General features: G+C 46.7%; 1 protein-coding gene across 35 annotated transcripts in view; it reads left to right on the forward strand.

Annotated features, from left to right (window-relative positions):
- The first annotated feature begins 3297 nt into the window (after window positions 1-3297).
- Window positions 3298-27585, forward strand: part of LOC127000596 (pecanex-like protein 3) — a 38522-nt gene continuing 14234 nt past the window's right edge. For 34 of the 35 annotated variants that reach the window (XM_050864506.1, XM_050864488.1, XM_050864489.1 and 31 more), the window contains exons 1-12: window positions 3298-3561; window positions 9032-9279; window positions 9970-10112; window positions 11018-11161; window positions 13411-13595; window positions 14722-14932; window positions 15240-15406; window positions 15912-16357; window positions 19437-20805; window positions 21030-23844; window positions 24125-24313; window positions 24842-25035. In XM_050864506.1, the coding sequence (XP_050720463.1) occupies window positions 3409-3561; window positions 9032-9279; window positions 9970-10112; window positions 11018-11161; window positions 13411-13595; window positions 14722-14932; window positions 15240-15406; window positions 15912-16357; window positions 19437-20805; window positions 21030-23844; window positions 24125-24313; window positions 24842-25035 (6264 nt within the window). In that variant the 5' untranslated portion in view covers window positions 3298-3408. The remainder of the gene's footprint in view (window positions 3562-9031; window positions 9280-9969; window positions 10113-11017; window positions 11162-13410; window positions 13596-14721; window positions 14933-15239; window positions 15407-15911; window positions 16358-19436; window positions 20806-21029; window positions 23845-24124; window positions 24314-24841; window positions 25036-27585) is intronic. The other variant, XM_050864525.1, reaches the window with a different exon arrangement.

The raw sequence follows: 27585 nt of genomic DNA on the forward strand, positions 1-27585 counted from the left end.
TTCGCTGTGTCACGTTGCAATATCATAAAGTCTAAAGATATAAACCTTAGATAATATTTTTTTTAAGTATATGTTGTGTTTACTATATCAGTGAGGCAATATTTCGTTAAACCAACTAAAAGATTTCTAATAATTATTATTTTCTAGCCTTATCTTTCGCTGTGTCACGTTGCAATATCATAAAGTCTAAAGATATAAACCTAAGATAATATTCTTTTTTTAAGTATATGTTGTGTTTAGTATATCAGTGAGGCAATATTTCGTTAAACCAACTAAAAGATTTCTAATAATTATTGTTTTCTAGCCTTATCTTTCGCTGTGTCACGTTGCAATATCATAAAGTCTAAAGATATAAACCTTAGATAATATTTTTTTAAGTATATGTAGTGTTTAATATATCAGTGAGGCAATATTTCGTTAAACCAACTAAAAGATTTCTAATAATTATTGTTTTCTAGCCTTATCTTTCGCTCTGTCACGTTGCAATATCATAAAGTCTAAATAAATAAACCTAAGATATTGTTTTTTTCAAGTATATGTAGTGTTTATAGTATGCGAATGAGGCAATATTTCGCTAAAACAACTGAAAGATATCTTGTAGGCTATTCAGTGATTGATTCCTAACCTTATTCTTTCGTTATGTCACGTTGCGATATCATAAAGTCTAAAGAAATAAACCTAAGATACCATTTTTTTATTCAATTTATTATATAGGTCGTCAATCTCCAACGTTTCCGACTCCAACATGATTATTAAACAATTTCCAAGTCAAAAAGGAGATTAACCGGCCTTTCTTGAGTGTTTCTTAACGTTTGTGGTGCGGTAGATTTACTCGCATCAAACTACCACCAGGATCATAGAATTACTGATGGAAATGCCCACAACTCCTAATGTGTGTGCTTGGCCGTTGAAATGTTTAATAAGAATATGATCGGTATTATAAGACACTTTCGATTCTTATATCAACTATTTCTAAAGGTCAAAGAGGGGATCAATTGGGTTTTAATGAGTGTTTTCTTAGGTTCACGGTATAGAAGAAGGGTCAAACTACCACCACGCTCATAAGACTGCTCCTAGAAATGCCCAAAACTCCTATGAAAGCCTTGTCGAATATGTGAACTCGGGCGACGAAATGTTTTAAAATACGACCATATAGCCTGTAGTGTTTAAAATATCAGGGAGGCAGTAATTCGCTTAACCATCTGTAATAAATAAAAATATATCCTTTTCATTTTTACGATAAACTGATCCCAACCCTATTTTTCGTTAGGGTCACGTTGCAACATCATGAGAGCACGAGACATAAACGTAAAAAACAATAATTGATCAAGTAATGTAGAGAGTAACTCAGCTAATTGAAAGTTTGTTATTATATCCCTTATATTCTTATAATAAATTGCTTCTCTTTCATTGGGTCACGTTGCAAACATAATAAAGGCTATAGGTAAAGTTTGCGGCATTCTCTCTCTCTCTCTCTCTCTCTCTCTCTCTCTCTCTCTCTCTCTCTCTCTCTCTCTCTAGATGCGCGTGGCCTCTGTGCTCATCTCCGTTGCATTGACCCTTGATTTAGAGCTTATATGTGGGTGTTAAAGGTTAAAACATAAATATTTTCTCTCATATTTTGTGTTTAACGTGCCAGTGACTCTAAAAAAAATGGACTGCAGGAATGGAATGCTCTCCCTTTCATGCATTCACCTGTCTTATCTTGCGCATTATCAGTCATGACTGATAAGGAAGTCCAATAAGCTTCACAATACGTATCAAAACCTGCCTATTACCCTGACTTTTATCCCTAAGATTGGTTTAAAGGCTAATAATCGGCTTTATGTGTGTCAGGCAACGGGCATGGAGCCGAGAGAGGGGGTGAAAGACGGACAAAAGTAACGGTGGTCATATTCCGTTACGTGGGCAGAAATACCAGCGAGAGAACGTCAAATGCCTTTCTTTTCCCTTCTCTCTACTTTCTCGCGCTGTTTTCATGTGCTATTTTGCCTTTTCCGGGTATCATTCTCTATCTAGTCATTGGTTTTACCCGATTACCTTCCTTGTTTTATTGATATCATGATTTTCTGAGCTAAATGGGGATGCAGGCGAGAGGTTGGCAACTCTGGGCGTATTGACAGTGCATGACATCTTGGGTTTGGGATGATATTTTAATGGATGGTTTGATGTAAATTGATATAGAGGATGAAATAGTGCGCAGGGATGAGAAATAAGTGGGTGGTTATTTAAATATAAGGTAATATGAGCAATCACTTAACGGCCTCGTCAACGGAATCGTATTGACAGGGCGTGATATCATGGGTTTGGGATGTTATAATGATGGATAGTGTTATTTTAATGAGAAAAAAAGATGAAATAGTGCATAGGGATGAGAAATGAGTGGGTGGTTTTAGATATAAGGGACATGAGTTGACATTTCACGGCCTCGTCAACGGAATCGGACGCGTTAAAATCTCTCGCTCAAATCAAGACAACGGAACGCTCAGAAAAGCATAAAACAAACACCCATTTAAAGCAACCACGCATTTCAAACTTACATACAAGCCCAGAAATTACTCACAAAAATTATCCACGCCGAACTCAAGTCTATAGGAGGTAGAGAAATGAGATAAAGGAAATGTCAGTTTGTTTCCTAGAGGCTGATTTCGAGAACCCACGTATTTACACATCCAAGAAAAACACCAAACCAGTAAAAAAAACATAAAAAACACCAGATTAAAGCCACTAGGGGGTAAAGAAAAGCAAAATTAAGGGGGTTTGTGTACGTTTCCTAGAAGCTGATTTTGAGGACTCACACATTTAAATACCCCAAGAAAAAAACACCAAACTCACCCATAAAACACCACAAAAACACCAATTAAAAGCCTCTAAGTGGGTAAAAACACGAGATAAATGGATGGATACATGTAACCTATATATGCTGATTTCGGGGGACTTACACATTTCAACACCCCAGAAAGAGCACCAATATGAAACAAACAAGTCACAAACACCAAATCGAAGTCAATAAAAGGTCAAAAAACACGATAAATGGATGTTTGTGTATATTTCCTACGGCAGAGGTTCCAACACTGTCCGGAGATGAGCCAGATTACCGTATTCACCACACTGTATTCATAATTTTTAAGCCTCAAACGCTCACACCGACACACATAACCATATAAAATTAAACCTAGCATCAAAACCCTTATTTATCTATCCATCTTTGTTTGTCTGTATGTAGGTCATCCACCAGAAAGTAGGAAAAAAGCACTGCGATGAGTACGATAACTTGTCAACGCTGCAGCGCCAGATGAGCCATGGAGGCCGAGGTTATGGCGGAGGAGAAGCGCGGGGAAAAAATAATGGCGTGAAAAACAGCCTCAGGAGCCTCGTGTAGCGCCGCCCTCAGGAAGGCAGGGAGGCATGGGGTCGCAGAGTGTGGAGGTCCTTCGGCAGGGTATTTGGGCATCGCTAACGGGAGGATGGTTCTATGATCCCCACCAGGACGTTTTCTGTAACACCTTCCACCTCTACCTGTGGCTCTACCTGGTGTGTGCGCCCTTCTTTATCTACCTGGTGAGTGTTTTCATTGGTCTACCCGTCGTGTGTGTTCCCTGTATCTACCTGGTGAACGGTAACCTTATCTACCTTCTGCAATACTTTCCCTCTTTATCTGTGGGTCTACCTGGTGTGTGCGCCCTTCTTTATCTACCTGGTGAATGTTTTGTGGAGTTACCTGGTGTTCTAATCAATTACCTGGTCTCTGTGGGTTCTGTGGTACTTTCCCTCCTATCTACCTGTGTTTTTGTCCTGTTCCATCTGTATCTTTGGGTCTACCTGGTGTGTGCGCCCTTCTTTATCTACCTGGTGAATGTTTTGTGGAGTTACCTGGTGTTCTAATCAATTACCTGGTCTCTGTGGGGTCTGTGGTACTTTCCCTCCTATCTACCTGTGTTTTTGTCCTGTTCCATCTTTATCTGGGTCTACCTGGTGTGTGCGCCCTTCTTTATCTACCTGGTGAGTGTTTTCATTAGTCTACCTGTCGTGTGTGTTTCCTATATCTACCTGGTGAACGGCTTAATTGGTTTACCTGCTCTACCTTCTGCAATACTTTTCCTCTATCTACCTGGTGTGTGCGCCCTTCTTTATCTACTGGTGAGTGTTTGGAGGTGTTTGGTGTGTGTTTTATTATGTTTACCTGCCCTGTGTCCCTTACAGTACTCTCCCTCTTATCTACCTGTGTGTTTTGTCCTTTTAATACCTGTGTGTTTTTCCTCTGTGGCTCTAGCTGGTGTGTGCGCTCTTCTTTATTTACCTGGTGAGTGTTTGGTGTGTGTTTTGATGTGTGTTATTGACTCTACTTGCCCTCCGTTCCCTGTTGTGTTTTACCTCTTATCTATGTGGTTGTTTGTTTATGAGTCTCTCCCACTCTTGGTGATCGTATTCTCTCTCTTCCTTTGCCCTTCTCATGTCTTTATTCAAACGCCGTCTCCAGGGTTTTGTCGGTCTTCCATTTGATCTTCTCACTTAACCTCAACCTCTCCAGCTCCTTCGAGTAGTACATGGCCCTCCTCCCTCCTCTTAATGTGCCCATACCACCATACCATGTCAACTTTTGCCTCCTCAGCACACTCAACACGCCCTCTACGCCACACTTTAAAGCGAGAGGTTACCATGTGAGTGGCAGTAGGTTGCTAATCATCATCATCATTTCGTTTAACATCCGTTTTCACTCTTCCTGAGCGGCTGGACACTTTATGGCTCTCCTCCATTCTTCTCTGTCTTCTGCCCGATGCACATCCAATCCCATCAATGGCAACTCTTCCCGTATACACCTTCTCTTTGTTTTCCTAGGTCTACTATCTGGTCTCCTTCCTTCTACCTCTGATCTCTCCAAAACTCCCAGCACTGTATCCTCCCCTGCTCTCTTCACATGTCCAAACCATCGGAGTCTTTCCCCTCTGAGCACTGTTTCCAGGTCCTCTACTCCACATCTGCTAGCTAATAATCAGTTTAATGTGGGATTTCCTAGTTTAAGGATATGTGGAATAGCAATGTGGGGGGTTTGTTGGTGGCCTGGATCAGCTGTCTTGAATTGGGTGTCATTCTAGAGTTTACCATAATTTTTCCTTCTAATCCATGTCTTTGATTCATTTTTATTTTTTTGTTTTTCTCCACATCTCTGCCCTTATTTTTCCTCCTTTGTTTTATTGTTAGGTTTTATTGCACATATTTTTCACATTACATTGATATATTTTTCCTTCTACTTCACATCTGTTGCATAGGTTTTCATTGTAGGGGTTTTCTCTGATAGTTTTATTGTATGGATTAGTCTGCAGTACTTTGTCATTATTTTTCCTTCATATTTTCCTTGTTTTCCTTGTATTTTTTCTCTAATACATAGTCATTTTTCCCTGTACGTACTTCACATATGTCACATGGGTTTTCATTATACAAGTTCTCTCCAATATTTCCAGTCGTTATTTTTCTATTATTTCACATCTACGTTGCTCATATTCACTCTCCATAACTTTATCATTATTTTCCCTTTTTCCTGTTTCTCTTATTTTTCTTTTCCAATACCTTTATGTCATAGTTTTCCTTCCATTCCATCTCCATTCTCTATTTTCATTGTATGGGTCAGTTCTACCCCCCCATCACCCCTTCAGAGTGGCCTAGTTTGGTAAGGATGAAGTGTAATGGGTGTAAGGGAATATGGCAGGGCTGTGGAGAGGTGAGAGTTATTAATATCCTCTTCCTAGTATTCCTGACTCCTCCTCCTCTCTCTCTACCTCACTTGCAAGCTTTGAAATAACATTACTCACTTCCCCACTTGGCCACTTCACACATTCTCTAAAGCTAGTTACCACTTTCCTCATTCTCCTTCTTCTCATCTTTCCCTTTTCCTCTTTCTAAATCACTTGCAAGCTGTGAAATAATATCCTCCACTTCCCCACACTTCCCACATTCTCTAGAGCTAGTTACCACTCTTCATTCTCCCTCTCATGTTTCCCCTTTCCTCTTTTTAAATCACTTGCAAGCTGTGAAATAATATCCTCCACTTCCCCACACTTCCCACATTCTCTAGAGCTAGTTACCACTCTTCATTCTCCCTCTCATGTTTCCCTTTTCCTCTTTCTAAATCACTTGCAAGCGCTGAAATATAATCGTCCACTTCCCCACGCTTCACAAACATTCTCTAAAGCCATTTATCACACTTTTCATTCTCTCTCTTTTTATATTTCTTTTCTTGGTAATTCTGTGTCCTTCAACTGCCTGTTAAATCATACTTCTCATTCTCCCTTTTCTAGTATTTCTCCTCTTGATAATTGTGTGACCTTTTACTGTTTTTTTAAATCATAGTTCATACCCTAGAGTTACTATTTACACTTGTCATTCTCCCTTTCTGTTATCTCTTGTCTTGATAATTGTGTGTCTGTTTACTCTTTCTTACATCATAGTTCAACCTCTAGAGCTATTGATAATACTTTCATCCTCCCTCTTCTTGTGTTGGTTCCCTTGATATTATATAAGTGTCATTCTACTGTCTCTTAAATCATAGTTCAGTCATAGATAAGCTCACGTTACCCCACACCTCACTACAAGTCTAATATATAACAGCTAAATACTGTGACTTACGGGATGAAATTTTAATCACCTTGTCTTGGCAATACAGACAAATGAAAGGGACAGGTGTAGGGCATCTATAAACAAGCTTAGCACTGAATAAATAGGATCAGATCAGCTTAGGGCAAAGAGGTGTGAATTTAAGGTGTGAGGCAAACTGATAGACTGATAGATAGATAAACTGTTAGATAGACAAAACTGATAGATAGATAGATAGATAGATAGACAAAATGCATGTGAAATCTGTTGTTATGAGGAGATAGGGAGGAGAAAGTGGAGGACAGAGAGAGAGAGAGAGAGAGAGAGAGAGAGAGAGAGAGAGAGAGAGAGAGAGAGAGAGATTACATATAGCCTATACCTAGATTAATTTAGATAGATTAGAAAGGAGAAAATAGAGTAAAAGGAAATGTATAAAAGAGGCTGGTGGATATGGAAAAACTGGGATATTGAAAAAGGAAATAAAAATGTGTAAAATGATTTTGGAAGAAGAGCAATAAAGGAGAAAGCAACTGAGTGATGATAAAAGAGAAATAAAAGAGAGAAAAAGAGTGGTGAGGGTTATGAATTGAGTTTGCATAAGAGAAGAGAGGAGAAAGTGAAGAGAAAAGGGAAATTTTAGAGAGAGAGAGAGAGAATTTCAGACGTCATTCTAAAATAGGTAAATAGGAGTTGTGGGGATGCTCGCCTTAGAGAAACTATATGGAGGGCAACACTTGTATCAGTTGTGCCGTGTGGAGCAAACAAAAGGGCTCAATGGCTCGTATTAAAAGACATTTCGCTGCCCAAGAACACATATATGACAAGGCTTTCGTAGGAGTTGTGAGCATATCCAGTTTTACTTTAGGAGCAGCGAGTAGCGGGCTTTTTTTTTTATTATTGTTTTCTTTTTTTGTGTGCCTTGAGCTGCCTCCTTTGTTGTAAAAAAAAAAAAAAAAAAAAAAAAAAATTCCAGGAGTAGGTAATTCCTTGACCCTGGTGGTAGTGTGACTCTTCTTCTGTACCATGAACCTGAAGAAACACTCATTAGAACCCGACTGACCCCCTCTTTGACCTCTAGAAATAGCTGATGTGAGAACTGAAAGTCTTATAATACTGACCAATATCTTCCCCTTCTGTAACGGGCTGTATGGCAGAGTATCATAACTTGTCTAAATGATTCAAATATTTTTTTACACCAGGGGAGGCAGTCAAGGGCATATATAAAAACAATGAAAAATGGCAGGCAAAACTACTGCTTCCCAAAATGAAAAGTGGTCGAGAATTCATGAAAATATAACTAACACAAAGACATCACACCCTTTGGTATGCTTCCTTCTGTTTGTTTGATGTCCTTATTATCCCTTATGGGGTTGGACGGCTTTGTTATATCATCATCATCATCATCATCATTTAACATCCATTTATTTCCTATAGTGGGGTTGGATGGGATATGAACCTCCTCCACTGTTGACGGTTCATAGCCATTTCTTCTGTGATGTTCAGCCTCATATCTTCCTCCGCCACCCTTCTCCACGTCTTCCTTGGCCTCCCTGGTGGTCTTCTGCCCTCTACCTCAAAGTTCAGTGCTTGCCTCAGGATGTGTTCTTCTCTTCTCCTCACATGTCCAAACCTTTCTTGCAAAACATCAAATTGGGAAACCTGGCAATTTAGCGTGTTTTTTGTATCCTCTCTTGAAACTCTTACAAAACAGAATGAATGAAATGGAGCAGCTTATGATGTATGATTACCAATAATGCCTTGACTGTTTCATCCTTGTGTTTGGTGGAAATTTAATACCGCTATCATTGACTAGTGTACAGCACCTCTTACAAGTATCATTAACCCGTCCACTGCGATTGGCACGGATTTGGCCTTCACTGGTAGCCTGGTAACATATATTCCCAGGTCTTTCTCTGCCTCTGTGGTGGATAGTGGAGTGTTTCCCATGTGGTATTGGTATGCTGGATTTCCCCTCCAGAGATGCATGACTTTACATTTTTCTTCATTGAATTGTAACAGCCACTTTTTGTTCCACTCCTTTAGCTTGGTGATGTCTTCTTGTAGGAAATCCACAACTAAGGGGTTAGTGTGTGGTGTGAATGTTGGGATAATGAACTGTATAAAACATGGTGTCATTTTGGTAAGGTTGGTAAGCATGGTTAACCTGGTAGCAGCGACGGGCCAAATTTGTGGCTTTACTGTGTAGCAGCGACTGGCCAAATTTGTGCCATGATATAAACCCCCCAAAATAGATGATACATAAACTGATCACAAATGCGTTGATATATATTATGAAATGGTTTGTGTGAGTGATGATTTTTTCTCATCTTTCTCGCTTAGAGGGACCATTAAGAAACATGATCCCTGCTGATACCGGGTTAACCGTCGTACTGGAGCTCCTTTCAGTACTAAGCTAACCTATCATTGCCTTGCCTTTCAGTACTGTGGGTGGTGGGTAGCGGGATGGTTGGTCCACCTGGCCCTTCTGTCCGTGGTGGCAGTGGGCATCAAAGCAGTCAACCACCTCCTCCACCACACCTTTGACACAACCGAATGCCTGGAGGAGGAGCTGGCACCACCGCCGCCCCCGCCAGGAGGCCTCCCCACCACCGCCGCCACCACAGCCGCCACTGCCACCGCCTCCACCAGCCCAGCGCATTACCAGGCCTCGTCGCACCAGCAGAGGAGGTGGGTGACGGGGGTGGTGATGGGTACTTCATTGGGTGTGTTGATGGGTACTTTTTAATGGGTAACTCGTGTAATGAGTGGTTTTAATGGGTACTTTTGATGGGTTTTTCTCTAGTGTGTGATGGGTATGTTGATGGGTACTTTCCCTCAGCGGGTGATTTGATGGGTACTTCTTTAATGGGTGTTTTAATGGGTCCTCTTTTTTAAGGGCTGGATAGTACACTGCCATCATCTTTGTTGCCGAGTGTTCCATCATTTAATTTTTCTATGTTATCATCTTTTTCCATCAGTTTTCTCTTTATTTTATTTTCTATACGTTTTCATTGTTGTTTCCTTCATCATCTGTTTCCTTCAGTTTTATATTTATTTGCTAGACTTTATATTGGTGTATCCTTCATTATTGTTTTTTTGTGATTTTTCTCTATTTTATTTCCTATACTGTCGCTGGCAATTCCTTCCTTTTTTTTAAGTTTTCTTGTTATTTATTTTTTCCACTCCTTTATCACTGCTGTTTCTTACTTCATCTGTCTTTTGTTTACTTTCTCTACTCCTCTATCAGTGCTGTTTCCATATTCATTTTTTGTTTATTTTTTACACTTTTTTATCAGACCTGTTTCCTTTTTCATCTGTTTTTTGTCAGTTCTCTCTTTATTTTCCATACTTAATCGCTGCCTTTTCCCTTCGTCCCAGCCGGTCGTTCGAGGCGATAGAGATGCAGGTGGTGGGGGGCGGCCAGGGCGGCGGTGGTGGTGGGGAGAGCGAGACACCCCCGGTCGGATGCAGCTCCCGGAACTCCATCATGGACGCCGGCACCCAGCCCCCGGCGACGATAGGTGGGTGGCGGGTGTAGGGGGGGGGGCTTGCATTGTTTGTTTGTTTTCCCTTTCAGCAAAGGAGGCAGTCAAAGGGTAAAAACAAATGAGAAAGAATGTAGAAACTCCTCCTCGAAAGTGAAAAAAAGAGAAGGTCGTAAATGAGAAATTTGAATGGTTGCAGAGGTGTCTTTATACTCCCCACTTTTTTTTTTTTTTTTTTTTACAGTAGAGGAAACAGTTCAAGGGCAACAAAAAGGAAACAATAACGAAAAAAAGCCCGCTACTCACTGCTCCCACAAAAGAGTCAAGAGGAGTGGCCGAAAGATAGGTCAATTTTGTGAGGAGAGGTGTCCTGATACCCTCCTCTTGAAAGAGTTCAAGTCGTAAGCAGGAGGAGACTTGTAAGTGTTTAGCCCACTGAACCCCGGCATGTAAGTGCACATTTGATACACCCCAATCCCAGGCATTTGCACTAAATTATTGTTTTCTACAATGGTTAGAAATGCCCTAAAAACATGAAAAATGGCATAAAACCAGAAAATGCTGGAACAGCATTTGAAGGACCCTTGCCAGGTCTGGTTTTTCAAACTTGGCGTGCTCCAGCTGTCAATGGCGGGCTGCCAGCTGTTGCCATGTGGCCAGGTGGCCTGTCTGGAGTGGTGTTCTTGAAGCTCTGCGAGTGTGTGGGAGTAAAATTCACTTTAACTTTTTTGTCCATGATGTGAATGACCCTTTTTCAGTTTACTGAAGGATGGAAAAAATGACAGGCAGTTTGTTTATCAAGGTGATGAAGTACAAAAATGACTTAGGCAGTTTATTTATGAATGTGTCAATATGAGTTACACAAGTATTACATGTGAAGTCTTCTAGCAAATCAGTCATAGCTTCATTCTTTTACTGAGTCTTGTGCTGTGTCCCGCCAGACCTGAAGGCTGACGTCCACCACAAGGACAGCTCCGGCAGCGAGGAGGGCAGCAAGTGTGAGGCCGCTGCTGCTGCTGCCGCCGCCGCCACAGCCGCCAGCACTCCGCGGGACACTCAAGAGAGGAGTGACAAGAGGATGAGAGGTGAGGAGGGTGGTGGCTGCTGCTCCTGATCCGCCTCTTTTTCTTCATCCTTTTTTTACCTTCTATTGTTTCTGCTTCTCTTCTCCTCTCCTCATCCTCCTTGTCTAACCTTTCTCCTTCCTCTTCCTTCTTGTTTTCCTTTCTTCCTCCTCCTCCTTGTTTTCCTTTTCTTCCTCCTTGTCTTCCCTTTCATCTCCTCCTCTTTCTTGTCTTCCCTTTCTTCTTCCTCCTCCTCCTTGTCTTCCTTTTCTTCCTCCTTGTCTTCCCTTCCATCTCCTCCTTTTTCTTGTCTTCCCTTTCTTCTTCCTCCTCTTTCTTGTCTTCCCTTTCTTTCTCCTTGTCTTCCTTTTCTTCCTCATTATCTTCCCTTCCATCTCCTCCTCTTACTTGTCTTCCCTTTCTTCCTCCTCCTCCTCCTCCTTGTCTTCCTTTTCTTCCTCCTTGTCTTCCCTTCCATCTCCTCCTCCTACTTGTCTTCCCTTTCTTCCTCCTCCTCCTCCTCCTTGTCTTCCTTTTCTTCTCCTCCTCTTTCTTGTCTTCCCTTTCTTCTTCCTCCTCCTCCTTGTCTTCCCTTTCTTCTTCCTCCTCCTCCTCCTTGTCTTCCTTTTCTTCTCCTCCTCTTTCTTGTCTTCCCTTTCTTCTTCCTCCTCTTCCTTGTCTTCCTTTTCTTCCTCCTTGTCTTCCCTGCCATCTCCTCCTCTTACTTGTCTTCCCTTTCTTCTTCCTCCTCCTCCTTGTCTTCCTTTTCTTCCTCCTTGTCTTCCCTTTCATCTCCTCCTCTTACTTGTCTTCCCTTTCTTCTTCCTCCTCCTCCTTGTCTTCCTTTTCTTCCTCCTTGTCTTCCCTTTCATCTCCTCCTCTTACTTGTCTTTCCTTTCTTCTTCCTCCTCCTCCTCCTCCTTGTCTTCTTTTTCTTCCTCCTTGTCTTCCCTTCCATCTTCACCTCTTTCTTGTGTTCCCTTTCTTCCTCCTCCTTGTCTTCCCTTCCATCTCCTCCTCGTACTTGTCTTCCCTTTCTTCTTCCTCCTCCTTGTCTTCCTTTTCTTCCTCCTTGTCTTCCCTTTCATCTCCTCCTCTTGTCTTCCCTTCTTCTTCCTCCTCCTCCTCCTTGTCTTCCTTTTCTTCCTCCTTGTCTTCCCTTCCATCTCCTCCTCTTTCTTGTCTTCCCTTTCTTCTTCCTCCTCCTCCTCCTTGTCTTCCTTTTCTTCCTCCTTGTCTTCCCTTCCATCTCCTCTTACTTGTCTTCCCTTTCTTCTTCCTCCTCCTCCTTGTCTTCCTTTTCTTCCTCCTTGTCTTCCCTTTCATCTCCTCCTCTTGTCTTCCCTTCTTCTTCCTCCTCCTCCTCCTTGTCTTCCTTTTCTTCCTCCTTGTCTTCCCTTCCATCTCCTCCTCTTTCTTGTCTTCACTTTCTTCATCCTCCTCCTCCTCCTTGTCTTCCTTTTCTTCCTCCTTGTCTTCCCTTCCATCTCCTCCTCTTTCTTGTCTTCCCTTTCTTCTTCCTCCTCCTCCTCCTTGTCTTCCTTTTCTTCTCCTCCTCCTCCTTGTCTTCCTTTTCTTTCTTCTTGTCTTCCCTTTCTTTCTTCTTGTCTTCCCTTTCATCTCCTCCTCTTTCTTGTCTTCTCTTTCTTCCTCCTCCTCCTTGTCTTCCTTTTCTTCCTCCTTGTCTTCCCTTTCACCTCCTCCTCTTTCTTGTCTTCCCTTTCTTCCTCCTCCTCCTCCTTGTATTCCTGATCTTGTACCTCCTTGTCTTCTTCCTTTACTTTCCTCCTCCTCCTCCTCCTCCAACTCCTCCTCCTCCTTCTCTTCTCATTTTTTTGTTAATTCTTTCCTTTATTAATGTGTATACTGAGAACTTGTTTTTATATTTTTATTTGTCCCACTTAGCTTAAAAAATATAAGTATACAGATAACTCATTTTTTGGTTATTATGATCTTAAAGTGTGATGAGAACTTATTTATAGGTCATTCTTCTGTTTAAATACCTGCAAAAATATCATGTTATTATTATCCTTAAAAAATTGTCTTAACTTATTTCTTGGGCTCTAATTTTTTTTTACAGTAAATGAAACAGTTCAAGGGGAGAAAAAAGGAAACAATAATGAAAAAAAGCCTGTAACTTTTAAAGAAACCATATAATGTTATTATTGTCTAAAAAAAAACTCGATAACTTATTTTTGGGTCAGTCTTGTTTCGTTGCCTTCAAAAAATCATATACCGAGAACTCATTTCCCTGTTATTCTTCGGCACAGAGAGTGGAAGGATGGGCGGAGGTGTCGGCAGCGGTCCCTGTGGTGGGGGGCGCGGCCTGTGTGTGTCGGAGGGCATGCTGGGCAGTGTGGCGGAGATCACCGAGACATTCAACCACCCCATCATAGCCAAGCACTCCCAGGTCACCCACCACCCCCCCAACAAGCACACACACTCACTAATAAAAGTGCCTCAGTGTTTTCATCGTCTTCTCTATCTTTATATAAGTAGCTGTGGTGTCGGTCTTGAACTGTTCCTTTCGTCTTGGTGTCTCTCAGTTTCCTGTTTGCGTTTTAAGTGTTTCCTCGCTTTCGTGTGGTGTTGGATCCTCCTTTTCATCTTCTGTGTCCGTGGCGTTGGTCTTGAATTGCTTCCGTTGTCTATGTTTCTTGAGTTTCGTTTTCTGTCTTGGATGCGTTTTAAAACTCTCGTGTTTGGTCTGTCTGTCTGTTGTGGTATTGGATTCTCTTTTCAATATCTGTCTTTTTGAATGTCCGAGGTGTTGGTGCTGCAGTGCTTCTTTTCTCTGTGTTTTCTGTCCATTCAAACTCTATTGTATGCCTTATATTTCTGTTACATTTGCTCTGTCAGTTTTACGTGGTGTCAGATTCTCTTTTCAACTCCTTTACCGTTATAAGTCTGTGGTGTTGGTACTTTGCTGTTTCCTTTGCTTTGATCCTTCTAAGTTTCTTTACACATTTTAAATCTGTTCGCTCTGTTTCATGTGGTATTGGATTCTCTGTTCAACATCTGTGTCTTTATAAGTCTATAGTGTTGGTGCTTCACTGTTCCTTTCCTCTCAATGTTTTCAGTTTCTTGTATATATTTCAAGTGCTTTCCCTCTGTTTTTTGTAGTATTCGATTATCTTTTCAATGTCTGTATCTTTCTTTCCTAAGTCTTTGGTGTGGCAGCTTAAATATTCCTTTTGTCTCAGTTTTCTGTCTCATATATGTTATAAATCCATTTTGTAAACTCTTGAAGTATGTTTGCTCTTTTACGTGCTATATCCCTTTAAGCGTAAGTACTAAGCTATTAACCCTCAAACAGCGGCAGTATTTGAAGAGTAGCTCCCCAAAATGAATCATCTATATAGTCACTGCTGAGCTTAGGACCGTAGCATAAAGATGTGTTCTAACTATCATCTATATATGGATTCTACCGCAATCTGGAAGTGTTGTTATATTTCTGCCATACAAAACTGAGACTGAATTTTGAACCGTCTATATAGAGTTCCACCGCCGTTTAAGGGTTAACAGACCTTAGAATCCAACCATCGTCACACCCTAATGAGGAACGCCCACAACCCCAACAGTCCGTGGCGTGGTGTGGCAGTGGCGGCGGCGGCAGCGGGAGCGTTGGCGGCGGGGATGATAGTGTCGCTTCTGCCTCGCACGGTGTTAGTGGCGGCGGAGGGCGGGGACACAAGCGGCTGCGGAGGATAGCGGCCTCGGCGGGGTCCATCGCAACGGCCTCGCTCTGTGATTCCCATTCGGTGGATATTGTTTACTCCAAAAGTGCCAAAGGTGAGAGAGAGAGAGAGAGAGAGAGAGAGAGAGAGAGAGAGAGAGAGAGAGAGATATCACACTATTAATCAATTTTGAGGGTGTTATCTTTCCTGAGAGAGAGAGAGAGAGAGAGAGAGAGAGAGAGAGAGAGAGAGAGAGAGAGAGAGAGTCCACACATTCATAATCTTGAACAAAAAAAAAAGGAAAAAAATAGTCACTTCTTTTTTGTCCTTAGTCACTTTTTTCTGTCCTTGTCCACATCATAATCACTTAAAAAAAAAAAGAAAAAAATCCCGTCATCTCCAACATTCCTTTTTTGTTCCAGGAGAGAAGGGGAGCAGCGTCCACTTCCGCCCCAGCCTGCACGGGGGGGCGGGCTCCCTCGGGCTGGAAGGGGGGGTCGGGGCAGGGGGCTCCTCCTCCGCCGCCCCCTCCCCTCCCTCCTCCCTCCCCTCTGCTGCGGAACCCCCCTCGCACCCTGTCAGTTTAGAGGTACGGAAGGCGGGAGTGTTTATAGTAGTGCCATTTTTGTGTCTCGTTGGTGTCATTCCTCATGTTGTTGTTTATATTTGTTTCGTTTTTTATTTTGGTTTTCATTATTTCTATTCACGGGGAGAGACAGTCTTTTTTTGTTATTTTTTTATTCATTTCCTTACAGTAGGGGGAGTGACTCATGGTACACATAAATAAAGGGGTAAATAAGGTTGGATATATTGGCATCGCATCACCCGAAATGGACCTCTTCTGGCCTCTATTCTTTTTTCTTTTCTTGGAGCCGAGTCTCGCTTATTTTTTGTGTGTGTTGCCGTCTCTGTTTTTTACCCTTGACCTGCCTCCCTTGCTGCAAAAATCAATAAGTCATACCATTTATTTGACCATTTTCTTTCTTTTATGTCTCCTTGACTAAAAAAAAAGGTAAGTGTACTGTGAGCTATAAAGTATTCAACCCAAAGTGATATATCAAGGTGAAGAGGCCTTAACGAACCTTGCTCCACAGGTCATAACAGGTGACGAGGGAGGTAGAAACAGCAGCAGCAGACACCACCACCGCCACCACCGCCACAGCCACCACCACAACCGCCATCACCACAGTAGTAACACCAGTAGTAGCACCCTTCAACCACAACAACCACAACAACAGACAGTCCCGGCGGTCACCATAGCAAGTGCCGGGAATTGTGGAAGCAGTGGTGGTGGTGGTGGTGGTGGTGCTCACCGTCACCGCCACCACCAGCCAGCACCGCCACAGCAGCACTACACTCGCAAGTTGTCGCTGGGGCCGCCATCATGGGGGCTTGAGGCGGCTAACAAGTCCGTGGGTGAGGAGAGGGCCAATAGTGCCGGGGCCATCACCACCACTATCTCCTCCACCCTTATCACCACCACCACCACCCCCTCGCCATGTGACCGCTCCCCCACCTCCATGTGCTGCACCGCCAACAGGTAAGGGCGGCACCTCAAAACTTCCCGCTGACTTCTTCTTTTTTGTTTGACCAGTCCGCTGCGATTGGCACGGATTTGGCCCCACTGGTAGCCTGGTAACATAATAGTCCTGGATCTTTCTCTGACTCTGTGGTGGATAGTGGGGTGCTTCCCATGTGGTTTGGTGTGCTGGATATCCCCTCGCAAGGTGCATGACTTTACATTGTTCTTCATTGAATTGTAGCAGCCACTTTTTGTTCCACTCCTGTAGCTTGGTGTTGTCTTCTTGTAGGAAATCTGTAGTCAAGGGGTTAAGTCCATCTTCATTCTTGGGGGTCAAACTTGTGATGATCCTCCTCCATCTTGCTTGGTCCAGTGCTAATCCTTGCTTACTTCTCCCTCTTCTTCTATTTCTTCATTTACAGTCTATCTTCTTCATTCTTGGGGGTTAGATGTGCAATGATCCTCCTCCATCTTGCTTGGTCCAGTGCTAATCCTTCTTGCTTACTTCTTCCTCTTCTTCTATTTCTTCATTTACAGTCTATCTTTTTCATTCTTGGGGGTTTGGATGTGCAATGATCCTCCTCCATCTTGCTTGGTCCAGTGCTAATCCTTCTTGCTTACTTCTCCCTTTTCTTCTTTTTCTTCTTCATTTACAGTCTATCTTCTTCATTCTTGGGGGTTTGGATGTGCAATGATCCTCCTCCATCTTGCTTGGTCCAGTGCTAATCCTTGTTTACTTCTCCCTCTTCTTCTATTTCTTCTTCATTTACAGTCTATCTTCTTCATTCTTGGGGGTTGGGTGTGCAATGATCCTCCTCCATCTTGCTTGGTCCAGTGCTAATCCTTCCTCTATTCCTAACACCTCCAAGTCTTGTGTCACTGTTCCTCTCCATTTCCCCCTCCAGGTGCTTACGTTTCCTCCACCCTCTGTCTCTCTTCTCACATGTCCGAACTATTGCAACCTTCTCTGTCTCACTCTCCACTGTATGACGCCTCTCCCATACTCTGCCTCATAATATTGCTTCAAACTCAATAAAGAGAAAGGGGATTACCAAAACATGCCCCCTTCCCCCTTTTCTTCTTCCCATTGTCTTCTTTCTTCCCTGCATCATAATCTTTTCATTTCAAACTAAAGAAAAAGGAAAAATGTCATCTCATCCTCTTGTTTTCTTACTTCCACTTAACCCCTTCAACACGAGGATGCGTATACTGCGTCCTTGCGTGCCCCGTGCCATATCCGAGGACCAGAGCTGGGACTACCGATTGACATTTGGGATCGGTACTACCGGCGGTAGATTACTGCTACCGATACCGATCATTCGGTATTTTGAAGAAACTACCGAATACCGCTACCGATCGCATGATTGGCAGTCAATCGGTATCGGTAGATTGAAAAGCGTAGGACTTTTTGTTAAGACTTCAGAGAAGACGACCCCGGCAAAATGAAACGGACAAGTTTCAACACGTTCGAGCGCATCTATGGGAAGCAGTTAGCAGGAAATTCCAGGTATTACTTTGACGTCATCACGCTTAGCCAATCATTGGCCGTTCTGGGCGTTCTCAGCCAATCAGAGGCAGCCACGACCTAGCAGATTCTCGCTCCCGCCAAAAGTTTTGGCGGGAGCCCCACTCTTGTTTGGCCTGCCGACGCGAGTAGCCTACACCTACGCTCTAGCTCCTACGCTCTCGACAACGTGCTCAGCCTCATCGCCTAGTGTTTTAAGTGGCAGTGTTTTTAAGTCCACCCAGCAGCACTTAATCGTTTTGTGCTTTTAACTTTTCAAGTGATTTTCCTTTTTTAAACTTTATTTTACATTAAAAAAAGTTTTGATCAAGTCAGTGAACTATTTAATCATATTGTTACGAACCAGAGGTTAGGATATGCTGTGTGTTGAGTGAGTGTTTTGTATGTGGCGCGGCGGGGCCCGTGTGTAGGAGTGTGTGAACCCTGTAAGAGGGACGCGGCAGAGTGAGGATAGTCACGTAAGCCAGTGTCACGTGTGAGGCAGCTGCCGGGAGAGGTGAGGTGTGGAGGCAGCGTCTCCTTCCCCCTGTGGACTTGAGGACGTGTCCTGGGCAGAGGCCATGGGAGTGAGGCTCTGTTAGGTTAGGCTCCAAATTGATGACACAAACTTAATTTTTTTTTGTGTTGGGAAGAAATTTATTTTGTGAAAGTTAATAAATAATGCTGTATTGTCTAGTTTGTTTAAATTTAACTTTTTTTCAGTTTGATGTTTATTTTTTGAGGGAGAAATTCATTTATTAAATAAGTTATGTATTTTTGAACTTAAAAAAGGTATTAAAAGACTCTAATTTACTTCTATTCTTAAGTTAACCGAAATAAGAGAGAAATAACTTAAAAAGTGTGTTATGGGCCTTTAAAAGCATTTTTTTATTATATAATTATAGTTTTTTAATCTACCAATACCGAATCTATACCGATCGGTAGATTTCTGAAAAATCTACCGATCTACCGATACCGATTGGACGCGGCTCGCTACCGACTACCGATACCGGTGGTAGATTTTTTCTACAGAATCCCAGCTCTGCCGAGGACGCGTATACTGTGTCCTTGCGTGCCCCGTGCCATATCCGAGGTCGTGCATACTGCGTCCTGGCTCACTTTAGCCAATATACAAGTTATTTTATCTCTATTTTTATGCTTACATCTCAAGATTATCAATTTATGTTTCTTTATGTTCACCATTTAATTCTGCATGTTTTCATCTATAATACATGGTGATTATGTTGAGCTTATGTCTGAAAGCTTGTTATATTCAATAGCGACATTTGAAATTTGGCACATGCGGCGATCCCGGATACGGCGCGGGGCACTGTTTTGGCCTGGCCGTAGTGAAGGGGTCAAGGGAAAAAATAACTTATACTTTCTCTTGGTTTCTTCTTCCTTCCATCATGTTCCCATTTGGCATCACACTGTCCTGGGTGTCATAGGCAGCAGTCACATTCTTCTCTCTACCGTGCCTTGAGTGGAGGTATGAGTTGCCATTTTTTTCTGGTGTGTTTACTGCTTGTGTTGTGTGTGTGGCAGGATGACTTGGCAGCCCTCATGGTAACACAAGCACCTCCTTCCTTCCAGCGAGGGGGAGACGGACGAGGAGGGGCCGGCCAAGGGCTCCCACTCCCCCCTCCTGACCCGCCACCAGAGCCTGGAGGGGAAGGGGTCCAGCGGGCGGAGGGCTCGGTCCGGGGGCTCCCGCCTGGTCCAACATGGCCAGCGGGGCCCCGGCCGGGCCTACCAGCCCCTGGTGTTCCGCAGCAGCTCGGCCATCACCTCAAAGTTCAGGGAGCGGCCCAGAGTGGAGGGCAGTGGGGGCGGGGGCGAGGCATACAGGGTGTGCACACTGACCTTTGAGAACATGTATGCCGACGAGGAGAGCAGCTCAGACACCCTCAGTGCCGTGAAGCTCTCCAGCAGCTCAGATGAGACCCTCAGCAGCCTGGCCGACCGCCTCAGCCTGCAGGGAGCCCTGGGCTGTGATGGTGCCGGGGGGGGCTGCACAGTGGCTGGGGAGGGCAGCCCTGCCCACTGTGGCGGTGGCACGGGGGGCGGGGAAGAGCAGGCCAGCCCCGGGGAGGAGTGTGGGCCGCGGCCCGCCAGGAGCCCTGCGGAGGGCGTGCCTGGAGGGGGGCCGGACAGCCGCTCGTCCAGCCCCGGCCTGGACTGGCTCTTCTCCCACAGTGACTCGGACTCAGAGTTTGCCGATGTGGCACGCAGCGGTGGCGGCCACCCCCGGCGGCTGTCCTCCCAGCTGAGCGATGATGACAGCTGGAACATGATCCGCTCCTCCCCGGAGAGCCCCGTGGAGGCCACCGGTGGCCACCCCAGCACAGCCACACAGGGTGCCATCCCCAAGAAGCGGCGGCAGGGTGTGGTGGTGGAGGAGGTGGGCGAGGGTGGGGAGCAGCGTGCGGCGGGGCGGGGCGAAGCGGCGGTCACCATGGAGGACCTGGTGCGGCGGCTGCTGGACATCCTCAACAGCTCCCTGCACGACCCCCAACAGTGCCACCGTGACATCCAGAAGCTGGTGGTGCTGAAGCAGCGGCTGGAGCAGGAGGGTGGCATTGGGGAGGCCGTGAAGGGGGCCGCCCTGCTGTCCGAGGCGCCGGCCACCGTCAGCAGCAGCGGCAGCAGTGGCAGCAGTGCTGGCGGCTCAGACCACCCGGCGGAGACCCACCTGTACAGGAAGCCGGCGGTGAGGCGGAGGAGGCACGTGGCGGGCAACACCTCCTCTTCCCCCCCCACCACCCCCAGCGAGCCCCCGCAGGACATCACCCTCCTCACCACCACTGCCCTCACCACCACCAGCCTCACCACCTCCGCCCACTCCCCGCCTCACCACCATCACCACCACCAGCCACAGCAGCAGCACCAGCACCAACACCAGCCACACCACCACCACCACCACCATGACAACACCTCTGCCAGGCCCAGTCAGGGCACACAGGTGAGTGGCTTCCTCATGCTCTGGAGGGTGACAGTGTTTGGCGTCAGAATGTTTAGTTCAGCCCCTGCGGTGTGGGGCCCAAGAACACGTCTGTCCTGCTGGGTGTTGGGTAGCAGGGGTCCTGGGTTAGTGGTGTGGTGCCTGGAGGCCCCTCACTGCCGCATGAGGTGTGGCGGTGAGGGGCCGGGCCGTGGCTGAGGGGCTACATTTGTCGTGTCTTTCAGAGGATGCTGCCGTCCTGGATGAGCCGAGGTGGTGGTGGGGACAGCGGGGACGAGGGCAGCAGCAACAGCAGCCGGCCCCACCGTGCCCTGCCCCCGGACAAGCGGCCTGAGGGCGGGGGGGCGACGGAGTGCGTTTCCCCCGCGGAGGGTGTGCCCCCACTCTCCCCTGGTACCCACCTGGCAGCGTCCCACGAGGACACCAGCGACGGGGCGGTGCACTGCTTCCAGGACGAGCAGGGCAACTGGTTCACCTACACCTTCAACGACCGCGGGGTGAGCACCGCCTCCAGTGTGGCCCCTGCGGGGGGCGACAATCGCGTGCTGAGCAAGCTGCTGCGCCGCAGTGGCCCTGGGGGCCAGACTGGCGTCAATGGCGGCAGCAGCGGCGGGGGCACCACAGGGGGCCTGGCGCGGGAGGACAGCTCCCTCAGCAGCTCCTCCATGTCCCTGTGCTCTGGCCTCACCATCATCCTGGACAATCACTTCCCCCCCACCTCCCTCCCCCTCTCGCCTCCCCTTTGGTCAGACATCGTCAAGGCCCCGGCCTCCCAGGCCTCGCCTGTGTCTGAGGCAACCAGCGGGGCCCTCACTGTGGCCCGAAGGAGGGGCTCCTCACCCCCAGCCTCCGGTGGGCGGGACCCCGACCGCAGCGGTCTGGAGGGTGCGGGAGACCCCGACCCCATTCCCCGGGTGAGCGTGGGGCCGAGGGGCGGGCGGGACCTGCCCCTGCTGTCGTCTGAGACACGGCACCACCTGCAGCTGCTGAGCATCGGGGCACCCCACAACCCTCTGCAGCTGTTCACCAACGCCCTGTTTGAGCGTCGGCGCTCCAGCAACCGTGCTGCGGCAGCAGCGGCCGGGTCCCTCATCAACCCTGAGTCGTTGGAGAGCATCAGCCTGCGGGCTGGCGGCGTTGGCGTGGACCTGGCCCTGGCCTCCAGCAAGCTCAAGTTCCCCACGCCGGCGCCGCAGACCCTCCACTACTACCGCCTGCGGCTGTGTGGCAACACCTCCATCAGGGTAAGGTTTGACCGGCTGTTCCTGCTGGCGCTGCTGGACCGCAACATGACCGTGTGGGAGAACCTGGTGTGTGTGTTCCTGGCGGTGCTGGTGGGGGTGCTGGGCTGCCTGGTGCTGCAGCGGGACTTTTACCAGGAGCAGGACGTGCTCTTCTTCTGCCTGGTAATGGCCAGCTGCCAGTACTCGCTGTTCAAGAGCGTGCAGCCGGACGCTGCCTCGCCCACGCATGGCTACAACCGCGTGGTGCTGTACAGCCGGCCGGTGTACTTTGTGGTGTGCTGCAGCATGATACTCCTGCTGCAGCTCTACCTGGACAGCACCGGGGAGCAGCGGCCCCACTTTGTGCTCTATGGTCTGGACTTCATGGACCCGGGCCTGCTGCAGCAGTGCCGGGACGTGTTGCTGCTGTTTGTGCTGTTCTTCCCGCTCCTCTTCAGCCTGGGCCTGCTGCCCCAGGTCAACACCTTCCTCATGTACCTGCTGGAGCAGACGGACATCCACGTGTTTGGCGGCAATGCCACCACCAGCCTGGTGTCTGCCGTCTACTGCATTGGCCGCTCCCTCCTCACCGTCCTCTTCCTCTTTGGCTTTGCCTATGGGGGCCTGAGGGAGAAGGCCCAGACGCAGCACATCCTCTACTCCATCTTCTGCGGCCTGGCCGTGGGCTTCAGCTACCACCTGAGCCGCTCCACTTCCGACCCCACCACCCTGTGGCGCCTCATCCAGCAGCACATGTGGCCTGAGGAGCTGCGGCGTGAGGCTGGCGGAGACACCCCGCAGCCCCCCCAGGAGGCGGACGAGCTCACTGACCCGCTGCCGGAGAAGCTGCGCTCCACCGTGCACGCCCGGTTGGTGCACGACGCCATCGCCTGCACCGCCACTGCTGCCCTGGTGTTTGCTGTCCACTCCAGCACGGTGTTCACGGTGCTGCTGGACGGCGACGGCCCTAATCTCTTCACCGGCCTGCTGATCATCGCCACGCTGCTGGGCTTCCTGACGCACTACGTGGTGCCCCAGCTCAGGAAGCAGCTGCCTTGGCTGTGTGTGGCGCACCCCGTGTGCCGCTCCCACGAGTACAGTCAGTACGAGGTGTATGACGCCGCCAAGATCATGTGGTTTGAGCGGCTCTACGTGGGGCTGTGCATCCTGGAGAAAAACATTGTGTACCCCCTGCTGTTCCTGTGTGCCTTAACCAAAGACGCCCCGGTCCTGGTGAACAAGTTTGGGGTGAATGTGGGCACGCTGATGACGGTGGTGTGTGGCGTGAAGTGTCTGCGCAGCGTGTACTCACAGCCACAGTTCCAGTACCTCACGCTGGCCTTCGCCAAGCTCTTCTTCACCTGGGACTTCAAGGGCAAGTCAGAGACCTTCATTGTGGACTACTTCGTCATGGGCATCATCTTCACCCGCGTCTACGAATTCCTCCTCAAGATGAAGTTCATCGTGACCTACATCGCCCCCTGGCAGATCACCTGGGGCTCCGCCTTCCACGCCTTCGCCCAGCCCTTCAGCGTGCCGCACTCCGCCATGCTGTTCGTGCAGGCGGCGGTCTCGGCCATCCTATCCACGCCGCTCAACCCCATCCTGGGCTCAGCCATCTTCATCACCTCCTACATCCGCCCCATCAAGTTCTGGGAGCGGGACTACAACACCAAGCGGGTCGACCACTCCAACACGCGCCTCTCCTCGCACCTGGAGCGCAACCCTGGCTCTGACGACAACAACCTCAACTCCATCTTTTATGAGCACCTCACACGCTCCCTCCAGCACTCTCTCTGCGGTGACCTCCTGCTGGGTGAGTCACGCCCCACACCGGCTGGTAGCTGGCTTACATCTTTTTAACAGTAAAGAATTAAAAGAACAAAGACTGCAAAATATTAAGTAAAGGCCCATCAAATGTTTCTATATAGAAAATGGAACAGAATGGCTGTCTGCACAGGGATTTAGTTTTGTTTTATCTTTTATGTTTCAGTAAAGAGATGAAGATTGAACACATAACATTTATTTTTTCTTGCTTTTTGCACTTTAAGAAATACAATGTTAACCTTGTATCTCCTCTTCTGTTGCCATTGCAGGTCGGTGGGGCGCCGTGGGTCAGGGGGACTGCTTTGTGCTGGCCTCGGACTACCTCAACTGTCTGGTTCACGTCATTGAGCTTGGGAATGGCTTGGTGACCTTCCAGATGCGTGGCCTCGAGTTCCGCGGCACCTACTGTCAGCAGCGGGAGGTGGAGGCCATCTCGGAGGGCGTGGAGGAGGACGCAGGTGTGTGTGTGTGTGTGTGTGTGTGTGTGTGTGTGTGTGTGTGTTTGGTATTTACTTAACCTAACCCTTCTTAAATTGTAACCTAGTCCTTCCTACACCTAACTAACTAACTAACTACCGATGTATGTGTGTGGTGTCTCCTTAAAGTATAACCTAACCAAAAGATAAGATGATAACTTAACCCTCCTTGAATAGTAACCTAACCCTTTGTAAATCATAACCTATAGTCAAACCACTTCAAATAGTCTGTTTGGGCATTCGATTCCACGGGTCCTTGCCTCCCCTCTGCGCTGCCACACAGTCCCAGCACCTATCCCTTCCTCTCATATGTTACCAATAGAAAACATGGAGGGAAAAATAGGTGTTGGGACTATGTGGCAGAGCAGAGGGGAGGAAAGGTCCCACAGAATCGAATGCCCAAACGGACTATTTGAAATGGCTTGACTTTAGTCCTTCCTACACTTAGATAACACACATATTCGCCACACTAACTAACTAACTTGGTGTGTGTTGCTGCCGTCTTCCCAGGGTGCTGCTGCTGTGAGCCGGGCCACCTGCCGCACCTTCTGAGCGCCAATGCGGCCTTCAACCAGCGCTGGCTCGCCTGGGAAGTCACTGCCACCAAGTACGTGCTCGAGGGCTACTCCATCTCCGACAACTCAGCCGCCTCCATGCTGCAGATCTTTGAACTCCGCAAGATTCTCATTACCTATTACGTCAAGGTGAGAAACCAGTGGAAGGGCCAGCAAGGGAAGGTGAGAGTGATGTATTAGGGAAGGAAGGGAAGGCAGAGTGAAGTACCAGGAAAGTAAGGTTAAAAATGATCTATAGGATGATGTATTAGGATGCAGGTAAGGCCAGAATGTAGGATTAGAAAAGCAAGAGGGTCAAGAGTGATGTATTAGGGAAGCAAGGAAAGGCAGAGTGAAGTACCAGGAAAGTAAGGTTAAAAATGATCTATAGGATGATGTATTAGGATGCAGGTAAGGCCAGAATGTAGGATTAGAAAAGCAAGAGGGTCAAGAGTGATGTATTAGGGAAGGAAGGGAAGGCAAAGGAAGTACCAGGAAAGTAAGGTTGAAAATGATCTATAGGATGATGTATCAGGATGCAGGTAAGGCCAGAATGTAGGATTAGGAAAGCAAGAGGGTCAAGAGTGCTGTATTAGGGAAGCAAGGAAAGGCAGAGTGAAGTACCAGGAAAGTAAGAAGGTTAAAAATGATTTATAGGATGATGTATTAGGATGCAGGTAAGGCCAAAATGTAGGATTAGGAAAGCAAGAGGGTCAAGAGTGGTGTATTAGGGAAGGAAGGAAAGGCAGAGTGAAGTACCAGGAAAGTAAGAAGGTTAACAATGATCTATAGGATGATGTATCAGGATGCAGGTAAGGCCAGAATGTAGGATTAGGAAAGCAAGAGGGTCGAGAGTGATGTATTAGGGAAGGAAGGAAAGGCAGAGTGAAGTACCAGGAAAGTAAGAAGGTTAAAAATGATCTATAGGATGATGTGTTAGGATGCAGGTAAGGCCAGAATGTAGGATTAGAAAAGCAAGAGGGTCAAGAGTGATGTATTAGGGAAGCAAGGAAAGGCAGAGTGAAGTACCAGGAAAGTAAGGTTAAAAATGATATATAGGATGATGTATCAGGATGCAGGTAAGGCCAGAATGTAGGATTAGAAAAGCAAGAGGGACAAGAGTGATGTATTAGGGAAGCAAGGAAAGGCAGAGTGAAGTACCAGGAAAGTAAGAAGGTTAAAAATGATCTATAGGATGATGTGTTAGGATGCAGGTAAGGCCAGAATGTAGGATTAGGGAAGCAAGAGGGACAAGAGTGATGTATTAGGGAAGGAAGGGAAGGCAGAGTGAAGTACCAGGAAAGTAAGAAGGTTAAAAATGATCTATAGGATGTATTAGGATGCAGGTAAGGCCAGAATGTAGGATTAGGAAAGCAAGAAGGACAAGAGTGATGTATTAGGGAAGGAAGGGAAGGCAAAGGAAGTACCAGGAAAGTAAGGTTAAAAATGATCTTCAGTATGATGTATTAGGATGCAGGTAAGGCCAAAATGTAGGATTAGAAAAGCAAGAGGGTCAAGAGTGATGTATTAGGGAAGGAAGGAAAGGCAGAGTGAAGTACCAGGAAAGTAAGAAGGTTAAAAATGATCTATAGGATGATGTATTAGGATGCAGGTAAGGCCAGAATGTAGGATTAGAAAAGCAAGAGGGTCAAGAGTGATGTATTAGGGAGGCAAGGGAAGGCAGAGTGAAGTACCAGGAAAGTAAGAAGGTTAAAAATGATCTATAGGATGATGTATTAGGATGCAGGTAAGGCCAGAATGTAGGATTAGGAAAGCAAGAGGGTCAAGAGTGATGTATTAGGGAAGTAAGGAAAGGCAGAGTGATGCATAATGAAGGTAAGAGGGCCTAGAATGAGGTCTCAGGGAGGGGAAGTACAAAGATTAACCCAGTAGCTGCAGGGATCTTGTTTCTTATTGGTCCCTCTAAGCGAGAAAAATGAGAAAAAAATCATCACTCATGCAAACCATTTCATAATATATATTAACGCATTTGTGATCAGTTTATGCATCATCTATTTTTTTGGGTTTCTATCATGGCACAAATTTGGCCCGTCGCTGCTACACGGTAAAGCCACAAATTTGGCCCGTCGCTGCTACACGGTAAAGCCACAAATTTAGCCCGTCGCTGCTACACGGTAAAGCCACAAATTTGGCCCGTCGCTGCTACATGGTAAAGCCACAAATTTAGTCCGTCGCTGCTACACGGTAAAGCCACAAATTTGGCCCGTCGCTGCTACACGGTAAAGCCACAAATTTGGCCCGTCACTGCTACACGGTAAAGCCACAAATTTGGCCCGTCGCTGCTACATGGTAAAGCCACAAATTTGGCCCGTCGCTGCTACCGGGTTAAGATTCTATAAAAAGAAGAGAGTACAACAATCAACACATTCTCCTTCTATATTAAAGGTGTGGAAATGCTTGCAGGGCCTGGAGGGAGGTATTGGGTAGACAGCAAGGGCCTGGAGGGAGGTATTGGGTAGACAGCAAGGGCCTGGAGGGAGGTATTGGGTAGACAGCAAGGGCCTGGAGGGAGGTATTGGGTAGACAGCAAGGGTCTGGAGGGAGGTATTGGGTAGACAGCAAGGGTCTGGAGGGAGGTATTGGGTAGACAGCAAGGGTCTGGAGGGAGGTATTGGGTAGACAGCAAGGGTCTGGAGGGAGGTATTGGGTAGACAGCAAGGGAGAGGATGAGACAAGTGT

Source organism: Eriocheir sinensis, chromosome 19 (genome assembly GCF_024679095.1).
Source record: "Eriocheir sinensis breed Jianghai 21 chromosome 19, ASM2467909v1, whole genome shotgun sequence".
NCBI classification, from domain to species: Eukaryota; Metazoa; Arthropoda; class Malacostraca; order Decapoda; family Varunidae; genus Eriocheir; species Eriocheir sinensis.